Raw genomic sequence first — 27280 nt, 5'->3', positions numbered from 1 at the left:
GGAGAATAGAGATCACCTTTGGAGGTAACTGAACCCAAAGCTGAATTGCTTAAAGTCCATGCTGTCAAGCTGTTGATGGGAAACCTGGGCAGGATTTCCTCAGGCATCGCTTGGGAAATGACAAGATGTGGTTGAAGTTATAGATCATGGTCAGCATGCTGTAGGATAGGGTTGTCGCAATTTGTCGTACTGCGGTGGACTACGTTAAGATTATCTACGTGACAACACCTCGGTCGCGCCCATCCATCAACGCGTCTTCCTCTCCAAGCTGGATGTTGTCACAATATGTCGTGGTCATTCCGAATTTCTCTTAATCGCCCCTATAAATCATTACTGGCTGTCTTTGGATTCTGGAAAACTCTTCTACTTCTCCTGGCTGTCTTCAGTCCTGGCCGTGGTTACGACACCTCCACCACGCTTCGGTTGAACCGAAATGCAACCAATGAAGACGGCGATGGACCATTCATAGCGAGCTTGCGTCTGGTTTCCACCAAGCTGACCAGATGGGACGCTATTTATTTCACCGAGGTCGCAAGCCGGGGCTATATTTTCGAGCAAGAATGGGCATTCGGTTATGGATTCACCAAGCTCATCAATTTCTTTGCCAATGGTGAGGGCCTTTGAAACTGCTGCACAGTGGCCGACTAATAATTATCTAGCTCTCCAACAGACAGGCGCCGTAGACTGCGCATTCAGGGAGCACATCGCCGGTATTATCATAGCTCATGCAGCTCATGGCCTGTCGGTGCTGGTTCTCTACCGTCTAGGATGTGCCATATTTTCCGGAAGGCAGGGCCGCATGCTCGCATTCGTCGCGGCGTGTTTACATATATTCTCACCTGCTGGACTTTTCCTTTCGGCTCCGTACGGGGAGAGTACTTATGCTTTCCTGAGCTTCACAGGCTACTTTCTCTTCGTTCAGAGCTTCAGTCTATCAGGAGCCTCCACGCTCAAAGATGCTCTCATACCACTAGCGGGTATACTGTGCGGATTAGCCACGACTATTCGCGGCAATGGTATCCTCAACGGCCTGCTGTTTCTCGAGGAAGCAATCAGACTGCTGTATTCCATGACCAGGGGCGTCACCTTTGCAAAGTCTCGTCGGCTACTCGCCGTTGGCATAGCCGGTGTCTGCACCGCTCTTGGTTTTGTGGTGCCGCAATACATTGCTTACCGGGATTTCTGCGTCAATTATCCATATACGCACGATGAAGAACCAAGGATTTGGTGTCGTAGGAGTCTTCCATCTATCTACAGCTTCGTCCAGGACCATTATTGGTACGTGTCTAGTTGGTATTCGTTACGCCGCTGACTATTTCCATAGGAACAATGGGTTTCTTCGGTATTGGACTGTGTCCAATATCCCCCTGTTCGCCTTGGCCAGTCCAATGCTAGCGATCATGACGTATTCTGCCCTTTGGACTCTCGACGTCGAGTCAGGCAGACTGACAGGAACAAGCCGCGTGTTGCGTAGCCTGGCGGCTCCCCAGCTCATCCTGGCCATCCTGACATTCGCCAAACACCATGTTCAGATCATTACGCGCATGGCTTCGGGCTATCCCGTGTGGTATTTCTGGATCGCGGATCTTCTCATGAAGGAGTACTCCTCGGTCCGTCTGGACAAGAAGGAGGTTGGGAGTCAGAAGCAGCGCTCGTATGCGAACCTGGCAGTCACCTATATGATTTCCTATGCTGCTGTTCAGGGTGTCCTTTTTGCTTCTTTCTTACCGCCGGCATGACTGCTCATGAGGGGAACAATAAAGCTGAACTACCTCACTGTCACCCTGTCTATAATATATAATACTAAGTTCTATAGCATATGCAAGGGAAGAGAAATCACCTGAAATAGGTGAAATTACAATAGGCACAGAAACCTGTTTTCTAGTGGCTCTCTGCATCCCATTTATTACTTAGGCACAATTGGTCTACGCACCCCGAAGCAGGTACCCGACATGACGATCCCCAGTCTTAAACATAATCAGCCACGTCCAGGTATATAACAGCTAAACTACACCCAGTCACCCTCTCTTCTCTCTTCCCTGTCAGTCCCTCTCCCCATCCCCGATGATGCCTCCAAAATGGTGGCCCAACTCTTCCCACCCCGCCATGTCTACTTCCCCTCCACCCCCTCCCACACCTCCACCGTCATCCTCCTGCACGACACCAACAGCACAGGCGCCGAGCTAGCCGCCGCGCTGGCCGCCTCAACAACAGCAACAGCGACAGCTGAAAAATCTATCTTCGAGCATTTCCCCTCCTGCCGCTGGGTGTTTCCCTCTGCTCAGCCCCGCCAGATAGATACCTGCCACGCAAGCAGGGGGGATTGGATCGACGCCCACATCGACTTCAACACTGATGCGAAAGAAGACGCAAGCGCAGATTCTCCTCAACAAACACAGGCACAAGCACAGCCCTCCACAGAAGCCACAGACGACGACACAAACGAAAACAGAGACCAAAACCTAAAAACCTGCGTAGAGTACATCCTGCAAATAGTAGAGGAGGAAGTCGGCCGGCTGGGCGGGGACAGTCGCCGCGTGGTGCTGGGTGGGTTCGGGCAGGGGATGGCCGTTGCGGCTGCTGCATTACTCGCTGCGCGGAGACGATTGGGTGGGTTCGTGGGGGTGAACGGGTGGGTTCCTTTCGCGGAGGGGATCGAGGGATTAGGTGGCCGGGGCCGGGGCTGGCTTGCTGAAGATGAGGCGAGGATGGGAGGGTTAGAGGGTTCGTCGGGAGCTGACGGAGTGGAGGTGGATTCTGAGGCTGGGGAGGCGTTGCTGGAGACTCCGGTTCTTCTGAGCTATCTGGAGGATAATCCGTGCTCGGATATTCGAAAGGGGTTGACAGCCTGCGAGACATTAAATCGCTTGGGGTTTGCCAAGGTGGTTTGGGATGCTCGTCCTGGTTCACAGCAAGGTGAGATTTGGCTCTTACGTTCAAGCCAGTTAGACACAATTGTGGGTTTCCTGGCAGAGGTGTTTGGTCATGAGGGACAGCATCCCTGCTCATGATGTTATAATGTTATGATGTTTGATAAACTACTTGGAGCATCAGGCAGGCAATGCATCTCCTAAATAGTATTTCCAGTCGCCCATGTCGTTACTTACAGGCTGAAATGAACTCGCTAAACCAATCTTTTTGCCTTCTCTGCAAACACTTTTGAAGACCACATGAATCGGAGAGGAGACAAGGGGTTGCATGCGATGGCACACGTCGGGACAGGGAGCAGAACGGAAATGAAACCTGAAATTACACTGAGAATATAAGTCACGAGGGGAAATGCCCGGCCGCCTCCAGAAGAAGGCTGTATCACAAAGATATATAAAGACAAAACAAGAAAAGGAAATTCGGAGTCAGCCATGCCCACTGACATCTTCATGTGGAAAAGGTGAAATGGGCTGCGGAAAAAAGCTCGGGTTAGCAATGCTTGGGAGGAATCACAGAAAATGAGAATGCAAACTTCGGAGAAGCTCTTGCAGATCTAGAATGCCAAAAAGCACCCGCTGATGCAATGGAATGTGCATGCGATGGGCATAGATCGAGTCTATATCGTTCGTGTTTCTCTTCATGCCGTGTCCTCAATCGAAGCCTTCTGGAGCTCCTCAGAGACATCCGCGGTGGCATCGTTCTCCTGGTTCAGCTCAGCTTCGGCGGAGACTTTACCATTGACACCGCTGTTCTCAATAGCGACCTTCTTGGCATGGTCGGTAGCACGCTGGCTGTCAGAGTTCGCCTCTTCCTCCTCCAGACGCTTGATCTCCTCCTGAGCCTTCTTGATGTTCTACACAAATCAGTCAGCGCATCGAACATCTTGTGCAAATATCTGCATTAACTCTTGTTAACTCACCTCCTCAGTCTTAGCGGCCTGGTTCTTCTTCCACTCGGTGACCTTGGCTGCAAGCTTCTCGACGACAGCAGGAACATCGGACTGGTTCATAGGAGGATCGATCTTGACCTTGGCAAAGTCCTCGATGACACCGACGTTGAGGTTGAACTTGGTGGGCTCGGAAGGAGTTCCGGGGGCAGGGCTGCCATTGGCGGTGCCCTTCTTACCCTTTTTGCCCTTCTTGCCGCCGGTGCCGATGAAATAGTCTTCCTCTCGGTCCTCCTTCTTCAGGACCTTCATGCCCTTGATGTTGGAGTCGTCAACGGTACGGCCGACTTGAGCGCGGAAAGCGGAAGACTGATCCTTCTTGTCATCGAGACCAAGGGTGGAGAAGTCGTAGGACGGGTTGAAGTGGCGGATAAGACCTTGGGCGATGAGAATCTCGTCAGTGTAAGCGGGACGGGAAGCCTCCTCAAGCTTCTTGTCGGCGATCTTCTTCTTCTTTTCGCGCTCAAAGGCATCGCGCTGGGCCTTTTGCTTCTCCCGGCGGATCCTCCAGGCCTCGTCCTCATACTCCTTGTACGCCTTGCGGGCCTTGTAGTAGTTGTCCTTGATCTCACGGATGGCAGTCCACTTCTTCTGCTGCTCAGCGTGCAGCTTAGTACGCTCATCTCTCAGGGCGTTCAGGTTCTTGAAGGCACTGTCCTGCTCGGCCTTGATAGCATCGAGCTCCTTCTGGATCTCGGTGTACTTGTCGCTCAGAGCCTTGGCTTCGGGGTTGTCGAGAGTCTTCTTGAGGGTAGCAATCTGCGCCTTCAGGTCGTTGATGACCTTCTGCGCCTCGTCCAAGCCGGCAAAGTTCTTGCGCTGCTTACGAAGAGTCGAGATGTCGGAGAGAGCCTTGCGCTCGTCCACCAAGCGGAGAGTACCAGAATCGACTTGCTTCTCGAGACGGGCGATTTCACGGTCAATATCCTCGACATTCTTGAATGGCATGCGAGTGCGGGAGTTGTTCTGCTCGGTAATACGGGCCTTGAGGGTCGACTCCAGAGCATTGATCTTCTCCTGGGTGCTCGTTCTTGAGGCCTTGAATCCCTGCTGCTTTTGACGAATGGAGGAGAGCTCAGCACGAAGTTCCTGTTGTCTCTTGGCTGCGGGCGAGTCCTGGTTGTTAGGCTTGGCGCTCTCGATCTTGGCCTTGATTTGGTTCTGCGTATAGTCAGTATCTTCTTATATGCTATACAATTATGCAACTGGTCGTATACGCATATCCTTAAAGCAGAAGAGAAATGATACAAGTGTGAGGGTCGTTTTCCACAGAGGGAGGGGTAGAGGTATGGAAGAAATAAAAAGAGGCGCATTGTGCGGAGCATCAAACGAAACAAAGTAATAGAACAATGGACATTATCAATTGACGGAGACTTCACATACCAATTTCTCCTGGACAGCAGCATGCTCCTTTTCAGCCTGAGCCAGATCGGCCTTGAAAGCCTCCTCGTTGGGCTTGGTAGGCCTGGCTTTCTGCTCCGTAGCAGGAGCGACATTGACGACGGCAGCCATGACTTTTGAGACTTAAAGAGGGGGAGGGAGGAGGAAGGAGGAAGAGATGAGTGAGAAACTCAAAAGTGAGCCGAGATTGATCGTGTGGATCAATCGCAGAGAAACACAGCTCAGGGGAGTGGGAAGAAAGGAGGGTAGTTAACACGAGAGTGATACACAAAAATAATTGATAATTGCCAGGTAGGCGGAAAGTTGGGGAAGGGGACCGAGAACTCGTGCCTCTCGTCTTTCCCTGGCTCACTCACTATCTTTTTTTCCCTAGCTCTTCTATGGTAAGCCCGGCCTTTACTGGCGTCTGATTCTCTTCTGTTTGGCGGCGCTTACCATTGGCGCTCTTAGCGCAGGTCCGCCCGATTTTTCGAGAACTTCGATCACCAACAGCATCCAAGTTTCTACTTATCAACCGATTTTCTTCCATACGACCCCCGTCTGCGCCTAACAAATTTCTCGGCGCTCTCACCGAGATAGCATTTCTTCTTCTTGTCACATTTTCCTCTTGACCCAGCGGACAGGCGTGGTTACATTCAACTTTCAGCCATGGATGAAGAGTACACCAGCTCCGCGGAGGCCGACCGCGAGATGACCAGACTTTGGCGAACCTGGAGGACGGTATTCGAGATGCTGGCGGATCGGGTGAGTGTCTCTGAAACTTTTATTTGTTTGCGCTGCGTTGTCGTGCGGTTACACTAACACGATCGTTCTGCTTTGTAGGGGTACGAAGTCACAGAAGAAGAAATTCAAATTCCCCTTGATGAGTTTAGACAGAAATACGCGGACCCTGTGGGATTCCCTGAGTATGCGACTACCCTGGACTTCTTTGTTCGTCATTATTCAACTTATCTAACGCACTTTCTTCAACCATACAGTCGCACCAAGATGAAAATCAGCGCTCGTCCCACAGCAGCCATGCAAGCCAAATACACACCTTTGCCCACCCCGGCCAACCCGGACCCTCAACCAGACTGTGGTACTATCTACGTTGAGTTCTGTGCCGATTCCACCGGTGTCGGTACCAAGCAAGTTCGAGCCTTCAATCACTTTGTCGATGAGAACAACTTTCACACCGGAGTCTTCATCACTCAGACGCCAATCTCGCCATCTGCTGTGCGCCTACTGAGTGGTATTCCTGGTCGTATCTGTGAGCATTTCCAGGAGCAGGATCTACTGGTCAACATCACCCGTCACGAATTGGTTCCCAAGCACGTCCTGCTGAGCCCGGAGGAGAAGAAAAATCTGCTCCAGCGGTATCGATTGAAGGAGTCGCAACTGCCTCGTATCCAGGTCTCTGATCCCGTCGCGAGGTACTTGGGTTTGCGGCGGGGACAGGTCGTCAAGATTATCCGAAGGAGTGAAACCGCCGGTCGCTATGCCAGTTATCGGTGGGTAATTTAATCTCGCTGGACTGCATCAGTACACATGTCTTTTTGAGCGACACAATCGTTCGCAGAAGACCTTTTGTGCGCCTTTCACATCTTCATGAGTCGGTTGCGTAAGAGTCGACCTGAAGTCCTCCGGGGTTATATCTCTGTCTCTCCGCTCTGCTTAGAGGACCAGGGTCTACATTTCTCAGTACAATTCGTTGCGCTCAATGAGAAGCGCCCGGAGGTGATCTTGAATTGAAACTACGATTATACCCTCGGATAACGAAACCAAGGTTGGAGAGTCTTGTTGCGTGGTAAACGCCGGCAACAAGTGGTTGCAGGAAGGGGATCAAGAAAGAACAAAAGGAAAAACATCGAAAAGTTCGTCCACTTGTACGTATTATGGGCAGCATGGCGCACGGGCGAAAGAGAGACTTCAATTTTGGTCGGGAACTGTTTCGTCACCAAGCTTTCTTCATTTCTTTGTGATCTTATGTGTGTATGCAAGTCCGACATTTCCTATTAGATAACCACTTCAGGTATAGAATCAGTCGGAATTCATACAAAGACTCGGATAAATGGTTGATATCAAATTCATGACTTTGTCCCGACCCTTAGTTTCAGGAGGCTTGGTCAATTGGTGCTTTTAATGCCTCAGGCTGCAAGGGCCCCACGGATAGCATAGCCGCCGGCGCTGGACAGGCCGAGAACGCTGCCGAGAGTACGTCAGATCGTAGAACTAGAGTGTGCCGCCCCCGTGATTTAGGTTGAGTCTGCTAGTTACTTGATGTTTCTCAAATATTAATCGTTGCTTGTGATCCTCGGCCATATGTACCGTCTTTTTCTTATTGCGCAAATTCTTCAATGAGCCTCTCAATTTCAATCTGATCTTTATTCTCGAAAATGTTGGTTTGAGATTTTGATTTCACCTCTTGTTTGTTTTGTGACTCCATTGCTGCCACTGCATACACGTTTCCCTTCATTCTCCTTCATCGGCATCGTGATCATGCAAGAAGTGACCGTAAGACCTTCCCACGTTTGTCACTTGATCTGCTCTTGGCTTAACAAGATGCTAACCCAATTTCCCACCAGGCTCTTTTTGTGAAGACTCAACCGGGTTCTTACATGCGTTTACGCTCTCTTTACCCGTCAATCCCGCGATGCTCCCGGACCCGGACTTCTCTACGCTCTTTTTCCAACGACTCTCATTCACGTTCGTCAACCGATACCTTCTTCCCGTCCGGTAACCATGATACCTTAAGAAGAAGCTCCAATCCTTCCAGCCATGGACTCTGGACGCCGTCGCAATCTACAGCTTCATTCTCTACCTCCTCTTCGCTCTCGGAGCCAGCAGATTGGGACGAGAATCCAAATCTTTCAATCTCTACCTTTTCAGAATTACCGTCCAAAGACTTTGGCGTCAATCAGCATATGATCATTAATCAAGAATTCAAAGAAGCCCTGCGTCAGATTCTGTGGCAGTTCCGCGCTCCGATCCGATATGCTTTCGCCTACGGTTCCGGCGTCTTCCCTCAGTCCGGCAGTACAACGGGGTCCAGTCAATGCCACCCATCGGCCCCGGCTGCAATTCAGAAAATGCAGCAAGGCAAGGGCAAGATGATTGATTTTATCTTTGGGGTATCATATAGTCAGCATTGGCACGCACTGAACCTAAGTCAACACCGTGACCATTACTCCGCCTTGGGGTCTACTGGGTCTTACCTAGTTTCACAGGTACAAGACGGATTCGGAGCAGGTGTATACTTCAATCCTTACGTGACTGTTAATGGCACGTTAATCAAATACGGAGTCGTGAACCTGGATACCCTGTGTAGGGATCTCAGTCAATGGGACACGTTGTATCTCGCCGGACGGTTACAGAAACCAGTGAAGATCCTGCGCGACCACCCCAGAGTACGCTTAGCCAACCAGATTAACCTCCTGTCTGCGGTCCGGGTAGCACTGCTGCTATTGCCAGCCGAGTTCAGCGAATTCGAGCTGTACACCACTATCGCGGGAATCAGCTATATGGGAGATCTCCGCATGTCACTGCCGGCGGAGGACCCCCGGAAAGTGCGGAATATCGTCTCCGGCCAAATGGCGCACTTCCGGCGGCTATATGCACCTCTCATTGAGAATCTTCCCAACGTCACGTTCAACGACAGACGCTGCACGGAGGAAGATTGGATCGACGACCCCAATGCGAACGTGCGTCTTACACAGGATATGGACCCGGTGAAACGGGGCAATATGGTACGGCGGTTACCCGAATCATTCAAGCAGAAGTTGTACTTTCAGTATCAATCTCGATTCGAAATTCCCCGAGTCGAGTTCAACAAAATGATGAAGGAGAGCAGCGACAGCGACTCCGAAGTAGTGCGACGGAGGCAGGGCGGTCCATTCGAGCAACGAATCGCAGCTGATGAGAACCTTAAGAAGGAAGTACAGGAGTCAATAATGAAGACGATTCGTTGGCCAAGTACCGTTCAGACCATCAAGGGTTTGTTTACTTCAGGGATCAGCAGAACCTGGCGCTACTTGAGCGAAAAGCAAAGCAAGTACAGAACCTCGGGCCGGAAAGCTAGTGCTTCAGCCGAAGAGACGCCTTCGAAACAAGAATAGACCGTTCTTCATATGAGCAATTCATCTTGGGTGTCATCAATACACGGGTGGTGAGGATTGGCGATTCTTGGAAATCCTAAGGCATATCGAGGCGTTGTTCGATTTTTCTTCATGAAGTACATATGTAACTACTATGCTCGGTCACCAGCTACATTCACATCATTGACATACAATAAACAAAGTGGTATAGAATAGAATACAGCAGTGGGCCAGATTGAGTCATCGTTCAGTGCAAGTAGTTGAGTCAGAATTCAACACCGGATTCCGGAGTTATCATCTTCTGTCTCCCCGCTATCCCCCCACCACTTTTTGAACTCCAAGAAATTCCTTGTTAGATCATCATCCAAACCAACACAATGGCTCCAAGATCGTCGCCATTCGATCTTTCAAAGTGCGCACGTCCGAACATCTTAAGGCTGCAGCCTTATCGATGCGCAAGAGAGTGTGTTTCCCCAGAATCATGGCTTGCAAAAGTCCGTCGCCAGAGCTAATGAGTCAGTGACTACAAAGATGACGGGACGAACATTTTGCTCGATGCGAACGAGAACGCCTACGGCCCAGGACTTGCGCTCAATTCCGAAGGCACACTCGAGGAATCCACCGTCAATGGGGGCTCGCCGCGGTCTTCGAATCCCGAGATTGATTTCTTGGGCTTGAACAGATACCCAGACCCGTAAGCGTAGCGATTTCCGCGGTCGCATGCAAACGCAACCCATTCGTACTGACATGGTGTGTGACCGCAGACATCAGATCGAATTGAAGAAGTTGTTTTGCAAGTTTCGCAACACCCACGTTCACACACAGAAGGACCTACAGCCGGAGAACATGTTCGTGGGTGTTGGGTCAGACGAGGCCATTGACGCCCTTTTGAGATGTTTCTGTGTTCCTGGAAAGGACAAGATTCTTACCTGCCCTCCTACATATGGCATGTACGCGGTCAGCGCGGAAGTCAACGATGTCGAGATTGTGAAGGTGCCCCTGGACGTCAACAATGGCTTCCAACTGCAAGCGGACAAGATCAACGAGACATTGTCTGCGGATCCGGCGATCAAAATGGTGTACATCTGCTCGCCCGGTAACCCCACTGCGAACCTGATCAAGAAGGAAGACATTCAGAAGGTGCTGGAGCACCCCACGTGGAACGGGGTGGTCATTGTGGACGAGGCATATATTGACTTTGCGCCCGAGGGCTCCAGTCTTGCCGAATGGGTGACCGAATGGCCCAACCTGGTCGTGATGCAAACTTTGAGCAAGGCCTTTGGACTAGCAGGCATCCGACTTGGCGTTGCATTTACAAGCCCGGAAATTGCCCGGCTCTTGAACAGCCTCAAAGCCCCCTACAACATCTCAAGCCCGACGAGTGCGATCGCGACCGCCGCCCTGTCGCCTCAGAACATGGCCGTCATGCGCAAGTACCGCGAACAGATCATTGCTCAGCGCGAACGAATGTTACAGGAGCTCCCCAAGATCCCAGGTGTGGGTCGTTTCCTCGGTGGACAGGAATCCAACTTCCTTCTCGTAGAAATGCTCGACAAGCCTGCCAGTGGGGGCGGAAAGCCCAGTAACGCTGTGGCCTTGGCGGCGTACGAGGCTATGGCTGAGAAGCGGGGTGTCGTCGTCCGGTTCCGGGGCAAGGAACCCGGATGTGAGGGTTGTCTGCGGATTACTGTAGGAACAGAGCAAGAGGTCACTCGGTTCCTACGCGAACTAAGGGCCGTGCTGGATGGTCTCCTGAAAGGGGTGGAAATCAAATCGGTCAGGGACGAGATGAACAGGGAGAACCAAGCCAATCAGGTTGTTGCCTGATTGTTCTGGGTAAAGCAATTTTAATACAATATTTTTCGGGTTACTAGATATAGATTATGTGATTAATAAAAGCTATCTGGCACGAATCTGCTCTGAACTCGGTAATCCCAAATCGGAGGGAGAGCCTGAAAGGTTGTATAATATAGTCAGCCACTCCGTACCACATTGCATCTTTGATCTCCAAAGCATGGACAGTGTGACCAGGTAGATAAACTAAATCGTAAAAGAACGGCCGAACCCTGCCTGTCTGTCTGACTTGCATTTGGCGTAGCACAAGCATGGATCGGGAATATTAATCTGCGGTGTGAAACGGTTGATTCTCTCTGTCTTGTCCATCCTGGTCAAAGTTACTTGTGCGTCTGCCGTATCTCCCCTTCCTCTTGTCCATGTAGTCTACAGTTCAGACTTTGGTAACATCCGCCCGGTCAGCTGCGTTCCACGTGGGGGAGGGGAACCATGGTGGCACAAAGCAAGGGACTGCAAAGGAAAGCTTTGAGACAATGTCAGTCGAGTTTATAATATATGGTATAAGTTACATTGATGATGGAAGCGGTGAATCTCCATTTCGAGGCGACATTGCACTTAAAACACTTGTTCAAAAGAGCTAAGAGAAAAGTAAGGTAGTCTAGTGGTATCGTTCGAGACCAGATCATAGTAGGTTGTACTATGGCGTTGGGCAACATCCCCTCGAAAGCAGGCTTAGTCTACACAGTAGATAGATAGTCTAGGCCAATTTGGCTTGACTAGCATGCAATCAACCCGAGAAATAATAATGCTAGCCTCGTTATCATTATCAACCTAGGCATCGTGCGGTGTTTATTGTCATGTGTTTGCTTGTAGATAGTTGGCACAACTCAACCATCCCTCAGCCTCTTATCACGGACGAGTCCCGAGCCACCCCATTGCGGATGGTCCATAGATCAAGTGTTCAACGCAAGTAGGACTATCTAGAGGAAGCATAACTAGAGAGCCGGTCACATCATGATCCAATGTCCAGTTCCCGTCTCATCCTCGGTCGGTGGTTGGGTGGTTCATCACCTGCGTGCCATCGTCTATTCGTCTTGGTTGCGCCCATCTTGGCCTGTGCTGTTAGCCTTGAACTTATCTTCGACCCTCTCTCTCTCCACAAGTTTATCTAAGCGAGTTCCCTGTCTTTTGCCTCCCGTATCTTCCCTCTGTCCCTCTCGATGCCCAGCATCCAATCCCAGTCACCGACCCTCAAATACCCGTCTCCCGTCATATCAGGAGGCTATCACACGAGCTTCTTAGCTAATGGCCAGTGACCACTCAGCAGGGGCCAAGTCTTCCCCTCCCAATCCCTGGTGTTATCTTCGGGGGCTTGGTTATCTCTTGCCCTTAAGACGCCGAGAGTATTTGCTAACTGGATCGAGTCTGGGTTCTCTCAATTTCCGTTGAGCAGTTTTCTAGTACCATGGCGATGAGGCACGATAGACTGACTGGGCAGTTTGATCTCCACCTGCGCTCATCGCGCTACTTTACCTTGAGGTCCTTCCAGCTCTCCCAGGGCGAGAGATTCGTGGCGTGGCTTATTTATTTACTTTGTCGAATTGGTAGCTTGTCCAAGCTCTTTTCCTTGCTACCTTGGTTGGTACCTAGTTATATATCAACGGGTTCGACGCTTTCAAAACGGCGGTGAATCCGAAGCTCCCTCTCGAGCTCTCTCGTCATCATTGTTCCCTTTTTGTTCTCTTCTTGTATCAACAATAACTGGGGACCTTTGTACGCTACAACTACAATTATCATCATTATTGCTCCAAGGACCCTTGATTCTGGGGTACTTTTCCGCCGTCGTTTCATCTCCATCTATCAAGTATCAATCCCCACCCTTGCTCGACCCTTAGGTGTCATCGCGTGAAATTCTCCGTCTTCTCCCCTCCGATCTCTTAGTTTGCCTCACCCCACACTGTTCCCCGGAGTTAGAGCACGTGCGCATTATTGACTGTGGTCCCTCGATGGTACTCAAGGCTGAACCATGTAAATCAATTGGAAGCTATCCGATTCACACAGCACATTCTCCGGACATTTTAGCATCGATTCACCCCCATAAGAAACGCCTTTGCCGTCTGTTGATCCCTGGCCCCTCTTCGGAGGTGGCTCAGCGGCCATGGATTTATACCAATCGATGCTGACCACACGAGGGATCTATTCGGAGACGCCCCCGGACATTCGGACACGGTTGGATGATCACCCTACACTCCTGGTGAGCTGGTGGGCGACCGGATTCTCCCTGGCTTTCATTATAACCCGTGTCTGTGGTCGCTATGTCCGGACTGAGCGGTTCTTCCCAGAGGACAAGATGATGATGGTCAGCGTGATTCCGTTGTTGATCCGGATGGCGCTGGTGCATGTGGTACTGCTCTATGGCACGAACAATACCAAGACGGCTGGCCTGACCGAGGAGGATATACGCCAGAGAGAAATTGGCAGCAGGCTGGTCCTTGCCGCCCGAATATTCTATGCGATTTTGTAATACGCCTTGCCCCCGAATTTTGATTCCGTTCTTGTCCTTGCGGGTATACTGATGATTTACTTCTGCGAACAGCATTTGGATTGCGAAATTCACCGTGTGCGAGTTTCTGAAACGAGTTGCAGGGATGATCTGGCAGCGGTCACTCCGAATATTCCTCCAGATCATCTACTACTTCCTGGCGTCGACGTTAATCGCGGTGCTGATTGCGACTCTCGTTGAATGTCAGCCTTTTGACCACTACTGGCAGGTTGTTCCGGATCCAGGGCCGCAGTGTCGCTTGGGCTATGCCAACCTGATCACGATGGGGGCATGCGACATCGTCACCGACCTGCTTCTGGTCGCCTATCCCATTCCGATTGTCTTAATGACGCATATGCCCATGAAGCGCAAGGTGATCCTCGCAATGCTCTTTGCCCTCTCTCTGATATTGGTTGGGATCACCTGCTATCGCGTTCCGTCGGTAATTTGGCACAACGGATCCCAGCAATACCGATCGCTTCTAGCGTCGCTAGAGATTCTAGCCGCGACGGCGGTCTCCAACGCAGTTGTCATCGGCTCATTCGTCAGAGATAAGGGCGTTAAGAAGGCGAAGTTTAAGAAGGCTGTTGGTTCGGCCTCGGTGAGCGAGAGTATGGATCACAGCTCGACGCGCCGCGCCACCATTACCTACCATCAATGGGGCAGCGACTCGGATCTTGCGGGCGATCTGGGTATGCGACTGGCTCCTGACCTTCACTCCTCGGACAACAAGATCCCCCGTCCAGCTCCAATCGCCGTACCCCACCATCCCCTCACGGCCCAAACGGGGAAGCTGACCCCGAATTGGTCCTTTGGCAACCAGCGTCACTCGATGGGAACAGATGACGACATACCGTCTACAACCGGTAGCTTGGAGCTGAAGATCAGCCCTCATGAGTACATTGAGACCAACAAAACCCCTCACAAAAATTCCAACGATGCCGCCCTCTCCTCCCCTAGCAAAGTCTCCATCTTCGATGTCGGCGGGCTACTGGACGACTCCCTAACGCCAGGGTCTCACAACTCTTCTGCCGAGTCGACACGTCATCGCGAGCCGAGCTTTGGCTCGCAACAATATCGCAACGGTAGCAGAGCTTTCCTGCAGGACGTCGGGGGCTTACTCCCACCGAACACGAGAAATGGCCGCCGACGGGGCTCGAGTGTCCACTTTAGCGACTCAACAGATCCCCCTGTGCCTCCGTATCACTCCCAGCGGGATACACACGCGCCCATTCTGGAAACGTCCGGTGATGTGGAGCTCCAGGATGTCGGCGGGCTTCTCTCGAGGGACACATGAGACATTTGACGTCTGAATACGATCGAATGTACTGTATGATAGCATCACGACCTACTTTCTGTTTTGTTTACCCCTCTTGGGCTTTCAACTGGGTCCGTGGTTATAGACCTAGGGGTTTTGCCTCATTTTTGTGCTTTAGCGATGGCGTTGGTGTACTGCAGTGCTCCGGCACTGGTTACATATTCCATTTGGATTGTTCGAAACTTGGGTGGGGTTTGGATCTATATTATACCCAATTAGGGGAATATTTATTGGACATACCAACAGTCAATCTGTGGCAACCAGGATATTCATAATCTTCTAGAGAATGGGTCGGCCATATCAGATCTATATATATTGTCACCAATTCGAGAGGTGCCAGCAAGAAATAGGAGCTAACCATGAGCACTGATCATGCAAGCACTGTTATTCGTAATAACGTTCAAAAAGATCTATAATCCATGAGACTTGGTAGGGCCTCAAAAGCAGAGCAGTCGGGAATTTAACTTTGCATTTCTCATGTGTCAAGAGATTTGCCTATCAGTCAATTAGGGGCTTAAGGGAGCAACCTAACAACCCCCGATGGTCTAGTTGGATATGGCGGTCGGCTGTAATGGATAATTGTAACCGACAGGTCGCCGGCTCGATTCCGGCTCGGGGGAGTACGGGTTACCTTTTTCCCCCCCCTTCTATCACTTCTATTTTTTTCCTCTTTTCTCTTTTTCGCCTCGCGTCTAACTCAAGCAGTGGTTTGTTCCATCCAGTTGGCCATGAATCAAAACCATCGACGAGAAGAGCACGCCCATCGGGAGTCCCCTCAAACTTGCTTGCAGAATTTCAGAGTTGTGCGACATACCACACTGAAATCGAAACCCATCTTGATTGTGTAGGGAACTGGTCCTTGAGTCGCTCCAGAAATCCCCCGGTCACTTGAAGAACTGCTTGCCCACTGCTACTACAGACTGCTATCATCTTTCCGTCCTTCATATTTGAAGAGCTCAGCCAAGCCAGCTCCGAAGACTGCCCTATCTACCTGAACGGCTCAAACCCTGAACTTGGCCACAGTCCAAGAACAGTCCATCTCACATCAGACTTAGTGAATGCTGACCCTTATCCATCGTCCTTCAACCCCCGATGGTCTAGTTGGATATGGCGGTCGGCTGTAATAGAATAATTGTAACCGACAGGTCGCCGGCTCGATTCCGGCTCGGGGGATCAGGATATCTTTTTGCCTGTTTAATTTTTAGATCGTAAAGAGGCGGAGATGAAGCCCTCGAGGCTAAGTAAGGTACTTCCTCGTTAAGCACGTAGGTGTAGCCAATGTAGTGGGGTTGCGGCAGAGTTAGCTAAGGTACTTTTTTTTAAGAACGTCGAGGCTCACTGGCTGGTGGAAGTTGGAGCGTAGGCATCCATGCTGTCTTTCTCCGCCGCATTTCAGCTACTGGCACTGGTAGATTGATGTCAGGACCCGGTTGCTCTACTCTGCTGGAAGTTGAAGCGATTTTTCAGCGATATGTTGGTATTCGAAAAGAGAACTGGCTGGTCATTGACCTGACCCTGGTTTATGAGATCATAACAGGTCAATGTTAGCATCTCGGAAACCCCCGATGGTCTAGTTGGATATGGCGGTCGGCTGTAATGGAATATTGTAACCGACAGGTCGCCGGCTCGATTCCGGCTCGGGGGATTATGAGATATCTTTTTTGCTCTTTGCAAATATCCTCTCTCATTCCGATCTACCTAAGCTGCTGCACCAACTTGCGCCCACCAATCATGGAAACCATAAAGTAGTATAGATCAAGCCAATTACAAGAATAAAGTAGCTATAAACGGTGCTGGTCCTGCTGGACGAGTTTGATGCCCGTGACACGTGGGGACGCAAGGGGCCAGACCATCGGATGGAAGACACCATTGTATCAGACTGGCGTGTACCCTGCATATCATCCACGTTGCAGCGGAACGAAGCTATTCTCAGAGAACTAAAAATATACTCAATCGAAGAATGGATCTAACCAGTCAAAAGAAGAACAAAAAACAAAAAATAATATCTCTAACTCCCCCGAGCCGGAATCGAGCCGGCGACCTGTCGGTTACAATTATTCCATTACAGCCGACCGCCATATCCAACTAGACCATCGGGGGTTTCGGAGACATCCGCCTCGATGTAAAATTTAAACTCACAAAGCTAGACGCTTGAACGGAAACACCTCAGTTTAGCAGCACACACCTGTCGTACGTAGAGCTCTTGTACTCAGTAGATACCTTTTTGTTGGAACCATGCAAGACATCGCTGTATCTACTAGCCAGGTCAAATAGCCAATTATTGGTCTGTATGGTTGCGCATCTCCAGAGTAAACATCATTAGAGCAATAGGATCCTCCACCTCAATGCTGTGTCGTGGGCAATCGGGCACTGATCCGCAGCAACATATTTCGACATCTTTGCACTTGTCACATATCGTCGAGCAGCCGGCAATGATAAATGCTCATGATACTTGACGGAGTATGAAAAAGCACACAATAATTGATTTTATTGGATGAATGCGTCCAAGCAAACAGGGAAAAAAAGACAAAAATATAACGTCCCCCGAGCCGGAATCGAGCCGGCGACCTTTCGGTTACAATATTCCATTACAGCCGAACGCCATATCCAACTAGACCATCGGGGGTTTCGTTAGTGCTTTTGAAAAAAGTATACCACATATGGTCCCTTCCCAAAGAAACTACCTCTCCTCAGGCAGTTGGCCAGTCCCTTGCTCCAACTGTCGTCTTGACGTTCACGATCCACCTATGCAATGTAACTTTCTACGAGGAATCCATTATCATACAGGATATGGCTATTTCCATGTATGCAATGTAGGAAGCAGAAGTGTGCTGACAGTCCGATCACGTGTGCTCGTGTCATTACGGGGTAGCGCGTCCTTTAACCCAAACAAGCCTGTAAACAGAGCCCAGTCCCTTGACAACCACCACTTGCGACCGACAGCAACAAATCGACCGACTTGAATAACTCATGTGCCATACAGCTTCAAGTTGACGGTGGCGTTCTTTTTTAATGCGATCTCCTTTTTGGTATAATAATTAAGGAAATGGAGACTTTCGCCGCCCGTCTCGCCAGCTTTGATCTGGTTCTCCATCCCGAACGACGACGGACATCGAGCGCAAAGTCCGTCAAGCCGATATCTTGGCCTCATAGCAGGCCGTCGCCTGCAGAGGTATATCACTCTTTAATATCTGTATCTCTGTTGATGCAATGGCTGACTCCTACCTAAAGCTAGCGCATGCAGGATTCTACTACAACCCCTACGAGACCAACCCCGATAATACGACATGCTACTTATGCCAGCGCGCGCTCGACGGGTGGGAATCGGAGGATAACCCGATTACTGAGCATCTTAAACACTCAAAGGATTGCGGATGGGCTATTATGATGGACATCGAGCAACACAGCTCAAATCCCGCTGAGATTGAAGATCCAACAAGCGACAGGATAGCGCAGGCAAGACAAGCCACGTTTGGCGATCAATGGCCACACGATGGCAAGCGGGGCTGGGTTTGCCAATCTGAAAAGGTAGTGTTTGACGTGTTCTCAATTCCAACGCGCAATGCAACTTGAATTTGCAACCTAATATTTTGTTCATGGCAGATGGTGGAAGGTGGATGGTACTTTTGCCCGACTGAGGAGAGCAATGATCTAGCCAGTTGTGCTTACTGTAAACTGTCTCTCGACGGATGGGAACCCAAAGATGACCCTTTGTCAGTGCCTCATCGCTCCTTCCCACTTGATATTCACTGACTTGCCTAGTGAGGAGCACTACCGACGGTCAGCCGATTGTTCGTTCTTTGTCTTTGCACAGCCTCCTGGCAAGAAGTCCAAATCTTCTCGATCAAAAAAGTCGCGCGTTTCAAAAGCGTCGTCTCGTCTCTCGACCCAGTCTACGGTATCGGAAGCGCCTATGACCGGGCTTGACAACCAAATGGATGAGGATGATATTCCTCAGCCGCCAACCAAAACGAAAGCCTCAAAGAAGTCATCGAAATCCAAATTGAAGACCTCGAAATCTAAGAAGGGTGATACCCTGGAGCCTGATAACCAGATGGACTTAGACACTGTGGAATATGCCCAACCTGAACCTGCCAAGCCCAAGCGGACCAGAGGCAAGAAAAGGTCTAGTGAGGAAATGGACCCAGAAGAGTCTAACATAGCTATTGCAGAAGAGATTCATCAATCCGAACCTCCGACCAAGAAGAGAGCGACAAAGGCGCGCAACAGTGCTACTCAGCGAGAAGACAGCACTCGCAGTGATGTTGCTATCGCAGGTATGCATGAGCCTGACGACGAGGCCTTGCTCGAAGCTGAAGCTAAGAAGGGGCGTGCGACCACCAAGAAGAAGACATCATCCAGAAGTCGGAAGGTTTCAGAGGATTCGTTGGTAGCGAAGGCAGCTCCGCAAGCTCGCTTACCGCGAGATTCCGAGATTGATGCAGCAATTGAGGCCGAACTTGAAGTCGGCGAGCCTATGGTCGAAGAGCCTCTGGCGGAAACACACAAGCCTTCGAAGAAATCGAAGTCCAAAAAGAAAACAAAGAAGGCGGCAGAAGAGCCACCCAAGGTGCAGCATGATACTGTCGAGCGAAACGAAGAGCAAGAGTTGCGTCGAGTCGACGACGATGGATTTATTTACAGGCGGACAAGTGATGTTCAGTTGCCAGCCGAGCAGCCGAAACCAGCTAAATCCACTACCAAGCAGAGAATCTCAAAAGAAGCAAGGCTTTCAGAAAAGAAAACGTCCGAGTCACCCGGGAGTCTCCCAGCAACAAAAGCTGACGCTGCAGATGTTGATGCTGAAGCTGATCGTAGGTACCAAGGGTCTTCTGTGTCAGTGGAGGTAGCAGCAAGGAACCCAGAGCAAGGCTTTGAACCCGAAAGGAGAGGTAGTGGCTCTCAAACGAAGAAGGCGACCAAAAAGTCCTCGACCAGCAAAGTGAAGAAAACTAGTCACACAAGGGCCGTATCCCCAGAGTCTCTGGAGCCTTCAGAGGCTGCAACTCCTGCTTCCGAAAGGCCTGAAACAAGGCATAGCTTGAAGCCGGAGGCACCTCTGCAATTCGAACAAAGAAAGATTTCTCGCCACAGTGAAGACGACGTACGAGAGCAAGAGCTGGAGCCAGAATCGGAGCCAGAGCTAGAGAAGGACCTCGAGGACGACATAGAGCAAGACAGGGACGTAGATCCGGAGCCGGAGCCGCAGCTGGAGGTCAACGAAACGCCTGTCCATCGCCGGTCATCCAAAGTACCCCCGAAGACGACTGAGAGATTCAGCGACATCCCCCAAGAGAAGCAATTTGCCAAGTCGATTGCGGAAACTCGAACGCCGAATTCCCATAAAGTGCCACAAGCTAGAATAAACTCTGCTCGACAGGAAAGCGATGCGGTGTCGCCTCTCCCTTCCACTTCGAAGGGTTCGCCATCTTCATCACCCCAGTCGTCCGATGCTGAGAACCAACCTCCAACCATACAACCATCGGCTCTAAGGACACAGGTAGCATCACCGTCTAAGGAGAAAGTGGTTCGCATTCCCCTGGCAACCAGTACGCCCTCGCCTTCCAAACGAAATGTGAACTCCGGCGCACTCAAGACTTTACACCCCTGGACACCTATTGACATAGACGAAATTCTCTACGCCTCAATGAGTGATAAGGAGAACGTGGATGTAGGGGCTGCTCTGAACAGTATCAAAGGAGATCTTACAAGTCCTGAGAAGAAGATGACTGTAGAAGAGTGGATTTTCTGGCATGCTCGGAACGGAGAGGAAAAGCTCAAGCGCGAATGTGAAAGATTGGTCAGTCAGTTCGAGAAGGAAGGGGCCAGAGCGATGCGCGCACTGGAAGGGATCGAGTGCATTGATTGAGAAATGGCGTTTGATTTGAACATGGTTGGTGTTATGGGATGGGAACAACGGCTCTCTGCTTAAGCAATTATTTTGTTGAAGGTATTCCCGGGCACGATATCTCTGGAGCGTACGTATCTGCAATATCACAGCGCGGTAAATGCAATTTCTGTCTATTTGACACTAATAACCCAGTCCCGAAGAAAATCCCAAAGTAAAACCAAACGCCTGGGTATCTGCAAAACTTTCATCCTCCAATGAACTGAAGTCTTTCGTATGTCCAATCCCTTTTGACGCCTCGTACTATGCGATAATGCCAAGTCGACCTTCCCAGGAATCTTCCTCCTGCTTGATCCCATTCTCTCCATTTTTCCGACGCTTTTCGTTCCTCTTTCTTCTCTTTTCCTCTCTCTCTTTGGCCTCTTGTTCCTCCCTCTCCTTCAATCTTTCGCCAAGATCCAACTGCCAGGCCCGCCGTTCTTCCTCCTCTCTGACTCGCTTCTGATGAGCCAGGAATCGTAACCGCTGCCGCACATCCTCCAAACTAGCACGAACCACCTCGCCACTCTGGCCCGTCGCAATCAAGTGTTGCTTGCTGTTCAAATGTTCCACCAGCTGCAGATTGTCCTTGAAGGTAAGGTCACAGTCGGAGCAGTAGAATCCAGCACCGCGGCCCCTTTTACCCACTGCCGATCCCGCTGGAACGATCGTCGTCTTGCCCACCATCGAGGCGACATCGAGGCGCTGTCTGCGCGAGGTCGTGGCCTCGAGGGTGCTGTAGTCCACCGGCGCATGCCATTTCTTGCCTAGGAGTTTTGCCTCGTAGCGGGCCTTGCCCTCTTCTTTGCGCTTCGCTTCTTCATCTGCGGCTTTTTTGGCGTATTCTTCTCGGTCCCATGTTTTGCGGAAGGCGGTATCTGATGAGGGGGCTCCGTATGCGGTGTTGCCTTTGCCGGACATTGTGAGGAGGGTTGGTGGGATGACTTGTAGTGGGCTTTCTCAGGCGGTGTTTTAAATATCCCTTCGTACAGAAATGGATGTGGTAATTCTCAAAGGATGAAAATCGATAAGAATCGCCGTGATGATGAAAGATGAAGCTTTCCATTGTGACGATGGCAATAGATGTCCGGAAGTGGCGGGCGGTGAGGCTGTGGCTGATTGAGATCACATCACCGCCAAAAGAACAAGGGGAAACGTCGCGTCCTTTCTTCCTTCCAGCTTGTTATTAATATTGTTTGCCATCATTTGCTCGAGCTGTGTATCTACTTTCTTAGTTTCAAGTTTATGGTTTTGTACAGAGAGTGTGGGATGAATGGCGCATTGAGTCGATGGCCGATCACTATCACTCTTACCTATCATCTCGAATTCTCGACGCCGACAGGAACCCCAGTGAAACAGGTCATCGGATTCCTTTTATGGGGTAACGTCGGTGCCTCAAGTTGCTTTAAATAGTTGAAACACTTCGTATTGTCTGCCCATTCCATGCTGTCCGTGTCTGGACAGCCACGTCGCTTTTGTATTGAGTTTCAGGCAACACCTTTGCTCCAGTAACATATAAGTGTTTGTGTTGGACTTGTATAGGTGGAGTTGGCTCTGGCTTTCTTTCTACTTTTGACTCTCAACGAACCCATCCAAGCATCCAAGGAAATATGCAACCAGATAAGCATTCAGTCATGGGAGCCCCTATGGAAGGAGAATATGTTTCCTTTGAACACTCTCTTATGGCTCTACCAACAGAGCTGCATTTACAAATCTCCTCGTATCTTCCCTATCCTGACGCCTTGGCGCTCAAACACACCTGTCGTCATTTCTATTATTTTGTCTATACTGGCGTCCATCTCAAAGTCGACTGGCTGGTCGAGCGTTTTGAGCGCAAGCTTGAGTGTCCTATGGAGAAATGCTCCTTTCGGACAGACGAGTCATTTTGCAATTGGAGAATCAGGAGAATCATGGAACGCCGACGACGACATTTGGAGTGTCCGCGAAGAAGAGGAGGATGTCTCATCATCGAAGGGAGGACCTGTCAGAAGGACCTTGTTCCGATCTGGCTGAAGAGACAGGGCCGGGTGAAACTTTTCAAACATGTGGGCAAGGAAGGTCTGTCGGCAGTCCCGTGCCCTTCGTGAGGCGATGAGTTCGGTCGAGCTCCTGCAAGTACTGACGCCGACTCCCTTCTAGTGCTGATCCATGGCTTGATCTTTCTCTGTGTCAGCTTGTTATGGAATCTTGTGAGGTAAGCTCGCCGTACCCGTGCTTCCATGCGAAACGTCTGCTCACTGCCGCAGGTGGTTTTGTCGTTGATAGAACGAGACGGACAGCATCACTTTATGGTAAAGACAGCTGTGACTGCGCAACTTATCGTCGAAGTCGTACGACTAGTCAATCGGCAACAAGGTATCCGTTCACCTACCATGCCGCTTCGTATCTGTTTAAATCCACGTGAACAGTGGGAACCGACTATGATGGGAGAAGAGGCTTTTTGATCACTCAATCCGGGATGGCTTCCGAGGGATAAGCGGCATTCGACTTGTTCAGAGGACGTTGTCTAAGACCGTTATCTTGCGAGCAGTAACCGAAGAACTTCCGGCGCTCGCATGCTATAATTCAACAGAAAAGGCTTCACGCGACTGACGGGAGCGTGAATCAAGACCCTCGAGTTACATGCCACTGAAATCATCCGCCGAATCGCTCCCCTTTTCCTGTATACTCGATGTCACGCCTCGGGATGTCGAGGCGAGGCCAATCTTCCAGGGCGTCCTTGACATCAGCATCGCAACGAAGCGTGAGCTTTCATCGAACCCAGATTGTTTTCTTATTCGGCTCGAGCTCTGTTCGAAATATGTAATATACTTGTGACCTTCCGATAACCGATAATCGTCTCAGTATGCATTCTAGCCGTTTTGTGGTTAGTAGTGATGATCTAGCACTTGAAGCATCTGGAATTCTCACGATGACTGGCCGTCGTCTTGCCCATTTGACGGCGAGAGATGAGTTGTATAGATAGTCATTTAGGTAATATCTAATTTAATACACATATATATTTTGAAAGCCTTTGTTCTGCATCCCAGCATCCTAAATACTTACTCCCTTCTTTGAATACTTGGCTTTGCTGCCATTTCCACTTCTTCACTCTGATTAACAAGAACAATGCCACTGAACGACCATTGATTCTGCATTATGGCTACATAGACTCTAATGGAGGTTACATAACTAATTCCCCGTGGAAATATCGATGAACTCAAGAGCCTGGGTTGATGCTGCTTTGACGTCACTGCTACGCCAGTTGTCGGTGATCGACCTGGCATACAACAACATCATCGTCACCCCATACCTACTGTACTCCAGACACAGGCACCTTTTGGACCTATATCAGACACCGTGTTTGATTGGCTGGACATGGCTATACGTCAGTCCATCGGGGATCGGAACGGCCGATAATCGTACCTGTTGCTCGCATATATATACTGCCCACCTTCGTTGTCCTTTCCTTATACCTCTCCAGTGACTGCTCGTAGCCTCATATTGATTTTTATACTGTCTATCTGTGCTATACACAATGTCTTCCACAATCAACACAAGCACCGGCAACAAGCCCGTCGACCCCTACAAGGCCAAGAGCCTTGAGGACCCCCCTCTCCAGCAAAAAGTCGAGGACATGGTCAACTTCATCAGCGAGACCAAATTCGGCATGTTGACGACGAAGCTGTCCAACTCCGACCTCTTGACGTCTCGGTGCATGGCGCTAGCAGGAAAGGTACCGTATTAATTTTTCCCACCAAAACTACGAAAGAAAAGCGCTGACGCAATGGGGATTCCAGGAGCACGGCGGTATTGACCTTATCTTCCATACGAATCTCTTCTCAAGCAAGACGATGGATCTTACCGTCCACCCGTCAGAAGTCAACATGTCCTTCCTGGATCCCGTGAGCGGCTCCTGGGCTTCGATCTCCGGCACCGCAGCTCTGGTCGCCGACCAGGAGACCGTGAAGAAGTACTACTCGCCTGCGTTGAAGGCGTGGCTGGGTGATCTGGGCGACGGTGTGCATGACGGTGGCCCGGGAGACCCGCGAATCGGCGTGATCAAACTGGAGGCCAAGCTGGCGACGTATGCCATTACGCGCAAGGGGATGATTGGCAGAGCCGTGGAAACTGTCAAGAGCGTCTCCAAGGGTGATGTTCCTGCCATCAGCAGTCTCAGGCAGCTGAGCGAGGAGGAACTGGCTGAGTGTAAGTCCATCTGAAGGAGTCACAGCAATAACCCCCTCAAGTATCTTGCAACGTATGCTGACCTGCTCAAGGGCGCCGGACGCACCAATAATTGTACCTTCTGCTGGAACTGGTTTCATGTTCACGATTTTACGAACCTCTTGAGCTGTTTGGGCTGTGAGCATTCTGGTAATGTTCCTCAGAATGATTGATTATGTAGAATGAAAAACAGAATCTCAGCACGCATGCACAACTGAAAACATATGACAGAAGATTTCACCGAAAATAACTTCAATATCGTACAATCGTAGTTCATGGGTATCTATAGTAGTATAGCTCCGCCGAAGGAAAAGAGTAACGCCGCGAAGCAAATCGTGTGAATCGTAAGACGGTGAAAGACGTGAGAACTCGGTCAAATCTGGGCGTATATCAGCACGGAGATCAGAACACAGCCAAGAACGGATCCTACCAATCTTAAAGGCATACGGGCTGGGATGCGCCCATTGTGGAGGAGCATAGCAATGTTCTTGTTCGGAGTGGCTTGAAGCTTACGATAAGCCTCACGGATGTGTCTTGGTTCAACCGGTGTACATCCCTCTTCGGGAGGATCGAAAAGACCGGTTTCTCGCTTCCGCTTCTTCGTGTTCTCGCCTGCTCCGCTCTCGGCTCCTCCGCGACGGATCTTCTCACGGTCCTCGCGTTCCTTGACCTTGAGGGCTTCTTCGGTCAGGGTCTGAACTATCTCAAACGTCAAGAACCCAAGGATATCGACAATATCATCATTGGGTTTCGACTCCGTCACGATTCCGAAGCCAGCCCACTCTCGAAAACGCTTGCTCTTGCGATAGGTAAACGATGCTTGTCGGCATTCCGACCAGAACACATACTCTTCTCTGGTCATGTTCTTCGTGCGTTCATCAGCTGCTGCAAGACGCTGAAGAGTTGCATAGTTCTGCTCCTCTTCCTCCTCATCTTCTTCGTCCTCCCTCTCCGGTACCTGGATGGAGTAGAAGCTGTTCACATCCCACACAAGGCCAACACGCGCTCTCTTGTTTTTTGGTTTGGAAGCAACATCTTGGGGCCCAGCCACGACGCCTCCCGCCATCGGGTCGTCAGCACCTGCGAAGTCCGCAGCGTCGGCGCCACCTTTATCGTCCGAGTCTTTGACATTTTTACGGACATCTTTCCAGGAAAGGAAAGTCTTAAGACGTGAAACTTTGGCCTTGTCATGTCGAATTAAGAATATCAAATCATCTGTGGAAATGGACCGCACACCCCGACGTGTAGCCAACGTTGTGCTTCGGGCGAGCTGCAGTGACAGTGTTAATCAAGCATCGTGCCTCATGGAAGGAAGAGCATACGATTTCAATCACTTGTTGGCGAACGATATCCTCAATAAGTGTCGTCGTTTCAACAGATGGCTCGGCAGTCTCTCCAGAGACGAACATCATCTGCGAAAGAGGTCAGCAAGCTGAGTTCGAAATCTGAATGGTACTCGAATCCATTTTCGAATGATTGAAGCCTTCTCGGATGGCATCCTTGAGCATCTCCGTCTGATCCAGGCCGAACCGAACGATTTGAGGCACTCTGGTCAGAAGAAGCAGCACTTGAAGTGCAGTGATCTGCCTCTCAGACGGCTCGCTGACGAAGCATGACGGGAAGACGAGCCGAGACCGAGAAGGGTAGCAAGTAACGCTGTAGATAAAAAGATAGGAGAACAGATGATAACAGGATTGGCCTAACACAGTGTATAAGAAAGAAATAGACATAGAACAGCAAGTCCTTGCAATACATCACTAGTAGAGGACAACATATCGAGGGAAATCGGGTGTCAACTACACGATACGTCCCAATCCAGATACAATCAAGCCAGGAGACCAACGATAACGGGATCTTTGAGGCAGTCAAACGAGCGAATACATAACGATATGCGACGAAAATATTGCAAGGCATCGTTCGAGATGAAAGAGCTGAAAGAGTACTACAGAAAAAAGCCGGTGACTTACCTGCTGGATCTCCTGCCGATACTTCGGTGTTCGATCGGTCGTCATATTGAATTCGCTTAACGCAACAATCGGCGTCAATCAGACATAGAAGCAGAAATGCAAAAGAGAAAGGCTGATGAAGGAAGACACTCCCCGATTACCAGATTGCACGACACTCACGCTTAAACTATAGAACGCTCTGATCTGATAGGAAGCAGATCGAGCGCGGCCAGGGACCA

General features: G+C 50.3%; 12 protein-coding genes and 5 non-coding genes across 17 annotated transcripts; 12 read left to right on the top strand and 5 right to left on the bottom strand.

Moving 5' to 3' along the window:
* Nucleotides 1–285: 285 nt before the first annotated feature.
* On the top strand, nucleotides 286–1739 carry Aspvir_008782 (DUF409 domain protein; the record flags this gene model as incomplete). The annotated part of the gene is made up of 3 exons (XM_043271940.1): nucleotides 286–610; nucleotides 660–1278; nucleotides 1325–1739. 3 exons carry the CDS (start codon nucleotides 286–288, stop codon nucleotides 1737–1739), a joined length of 1359 nt encoding a protein of 452 aa, XP_043127875.1.
* A 339-nt stretch (nucleotides 1740–2078) lies between these two features.
* Aspvir_008781 (uncharacterized protein) lies at nucleotides 2079–3011 on the top strand (the record flags this gene model as incomplete). Its single annotated transcript, XM_043271939.1, has 1 exon — nucleotides 2079–3011. The coding sequence occupies one exon, from the start codon at nucleotides 2079–2081 to the stop codon at nucleotides 3009–3011; it is 933 nt and encodes a 310-aa protein (XP_043127874.1).
* A 554-nt stretch (nucleotides 3012–3565) lies between these two features.
* bfr1 (putative nuclear segregation protein (Bfr1)) lies at nucleotides 3566–5386 on the bottom strand (the record flags this gene model as incomplete). The annotated part of the gene is made up of 3 exons (XM_043271938.1): nucleotides 3566–3781; nucleotides 3848–5035; nucleotides 5258–5386. The coding sequence occupies 3 exons, from the start codon at nucleotides 5384–5386 to the stop codon at nucleotides 3566–3568; spliced, it is 1533 nt and encodes a 510-aa protein (XP_043127873.1).
* Nucleotides 5387–5923: 537 nt separating this feature from the next.
* Aspvir_008779 (DNA-directed RNA polymerase core subunit RPB5) lies at nucleotides 5924–6778 on the top strand (the record flags this gene model as incomplete). Its single annotated transcript, XM_043271937.1, has 3 exons — nucleotides 5924–6019; nucleotides 6098–6180; nucleotides 6253–6778. 3 exons carry the CDS (start codon nucleotides 5924–5926, stop codon nucleotides 6776–6778), a joined length of 705 nt encoding a protein of 234 aa, XP_043127872.1.
* A 975-nt stretch (nucleotides 6779–7753) lies between these two features.
* Aspvir_008778 (phosphatidate cytidylyltransferase) lies at nucleotides 7754–9369 on the top strand (the record flags this gene model as incomplete). Its single annotated transcript, XM_043271936.1, has 2 exons — nucleotides 7754–7768; nucleotides 7840–9369. 2 exons carry the CDS (start codon nucleotides 7754–7756, stop codon nucleotides 9367–9369), a joined length of 1545 nt encoding a protein of 514 aa, XP_043127871.1.
* A 356-nt stretch (nucleotides 9370–9725) lies between these two features.
* Nucleotides 9726–11175, top strand: Aspvir_008777 (histidinol-phosphate transaminase; the record flags this gene model as incomplete). Its single annotated transcript, XM_043271935.1, has 3 exons — nucleotides 9726–9811; nucleotides 9869–10042; nucleotides 10113–11175. The coding sequence occupies 3 exons, from the start codon at nucleotides 9726–9728 to the stop codon at nucleotides 11173–11175; spliced, it is 1323 nt and encodes a 440-aa protein (XP_043127870.1).
* Nucleotides 11176–13300: 2125 nt separating this feature from the next.
* Nucleotides 13301–14981, top strand: Aspvir_008776 (putative integral membrane protein Pth11-like; the record flags this gene model as incomplete). Its single annotated transcript, XM_043271934.1, has 2 exons — nucleotides 13301–13662; nucleotides 13739–14981. 2 exons carry the CDS (start codon nucleotides 13301–13303, stop codon nucleotides 14979–14981), a joined length of 1605 nt encoding a protein of 534 aa, XP_043127869.1.
* A 555-nt stretch (nucleotides 14982–15536) lies between these two features.
* Nucleotides 15537–15622, top strand: Aspvir_008775. The gene has a single exon. It is a non-coding gene; the product is annotated as a tRNA-Tyr (tRNA).
* A 466-nt stretch (nucleotides 15623–16088) lies between these two features.
* Aspvir_008774 lies at nucleotides 16089–16175 on the top strand. The gene has a single exon. It is a non-coding gene; the product is annotated as a tRNA-Tyr (tRNA).
* Nucleotides 16176–16561: 386 nt separating this feature from the next.
* Nucleotides 16562–16647, top strand: Aspvir_008773. Its single transcript has one exon. It is a non-coding gene; the product is annotated as a tRNA-Tyr (tRNA).
* A 368-nt stretch (nucleotides 16648–17015) lies between these two features.
* Nucleotides 17016–17102, bottom strand: Aspvir_008772. The gene has a single exon. It is a non-coding gene; the product is annotated as a tRNA-Tyr (tRNA).
* Nucleotides 17103–17542: 440 nt separating this feature from the next.
* On the bottom strand, nucleotides 17543–17628 carry Aspvir_008771. Its single transcript has one exon. It is a non-coding gene; the product is annotated as a tRNA-Tyr (tRNA).
* Nucleotides 17629–18048: 420 nt separating this feature from the next.
* Nucleotides 18049–20871, top strand: Aspvir_008770 (baculoviral IAP repeat-containing protein; the record flags this gene model as incomplete). Its single annotated transcript, XM_043271933.1, has 4 exons — nucleotides 18049–18174; nucleotides 18234–18512; nucleotides 18606–18715; nucleotides 18765–20871. 4 exons carry the CDS (start codon nucleotides 18049–18051, stop codon nucleotides 20869–20871), a joined length of 2622 nt encoding a protein of 873 aa, XP_043127868.1.
* A 282-nt stretch (nucleotides 20872–21153) lies between these two features.
* Aspvir_008769 (U4/U6-U5 snRNP complex subunit SNU23) lies at nucleotides 21154–21810 on the bottom strand (the record flags this gene model as incomplete). The annotated part of the gene is made up of 1 exon (XM_043271932.1): nucleotides 21154–21810. One exon carries the CDS (start codon nucleotides 21808–21810, stop codon nucleotides 21154–21156), a length of 657 nt encoding a protein of 218 aa, XP_043127867.1.
* A 689-nt stretch (nucleotides 21811–22499) lies between these two features.
* Nucleotides 22500–22976, top strand: Aspvir_008768 (uncharacterized protein; the record flags this gene model as incomplete). The annotated part of the gene is made up of 1 exon (XM_043271931.1): nucleotides 22500–22976. One exon carries the CDS (start codon nucleotides 22500–22502, stop codon nucleotides 22974–22976), a length of 477 nt encoding a protein of 158 aa, XP_043127866.1.
* Nucleotides 22977–24406: 1430 nt separating this feature from the next.
* Aspvir_008767 (blue light-inducible protein Bli-3) lies at nucleotides 24407–25168 on the top strand (the record flags this gene model as incomplete). Its single annotated transcript, XM_043271930.1, has 3 exons — nucleotides 24407–24604; nucleotides 24669–25077; nucleotides 25149–25168. The coding sequence occupies 3 exons, from the start codon at nucleotides 24407–24409 to the stop codon at nucleotides 25166–25168; spliced, it is 627 nt and encodes a 208-aa protein (XP_043127865.1).
* Nucleotides 25169–25468: 300 nt separating this feature from the next.
* Nucleotides 25469–27107, bottom strand: Aspvir_008766 (transcriptional regulator SPT3; the record flags this gene model as incomplete). The annotated part of the gene is made up of 3 exons (XM_043271929.1): nucleotides 25469–26365; nucleotides 26418–26507; nucleotides 27063–27107. 3 exons carry the CDS (start codon nucleotides 27105–27107, stop codon nucleotides 25469–25471), a joined length of 1032 nt encoding a protein of 343 aa, XP_043127864.1.
* Nucleotides 27108–27280: the final 173 nt, after the last annotated feature.

This window comes from Aspergillus viridinutans (assembly GCF_018404265.1).
Source record: "Aspergillus viridinutans IFM 47045 DNA, scaffold_7, whole genome shotgun sequence".
NCBI classification, from domain to species: Eukaryota; Fungi; Ascomycota; class Eurotiomycetes; order Eurotiales; family Aspergillaceae; genus Aspergillus; species Aspergillus viridinutans.
Note: the sequence above shows the minus strand (reverse complement) of the source record. Positions and strands in the feature narration are given on the sequence as shown.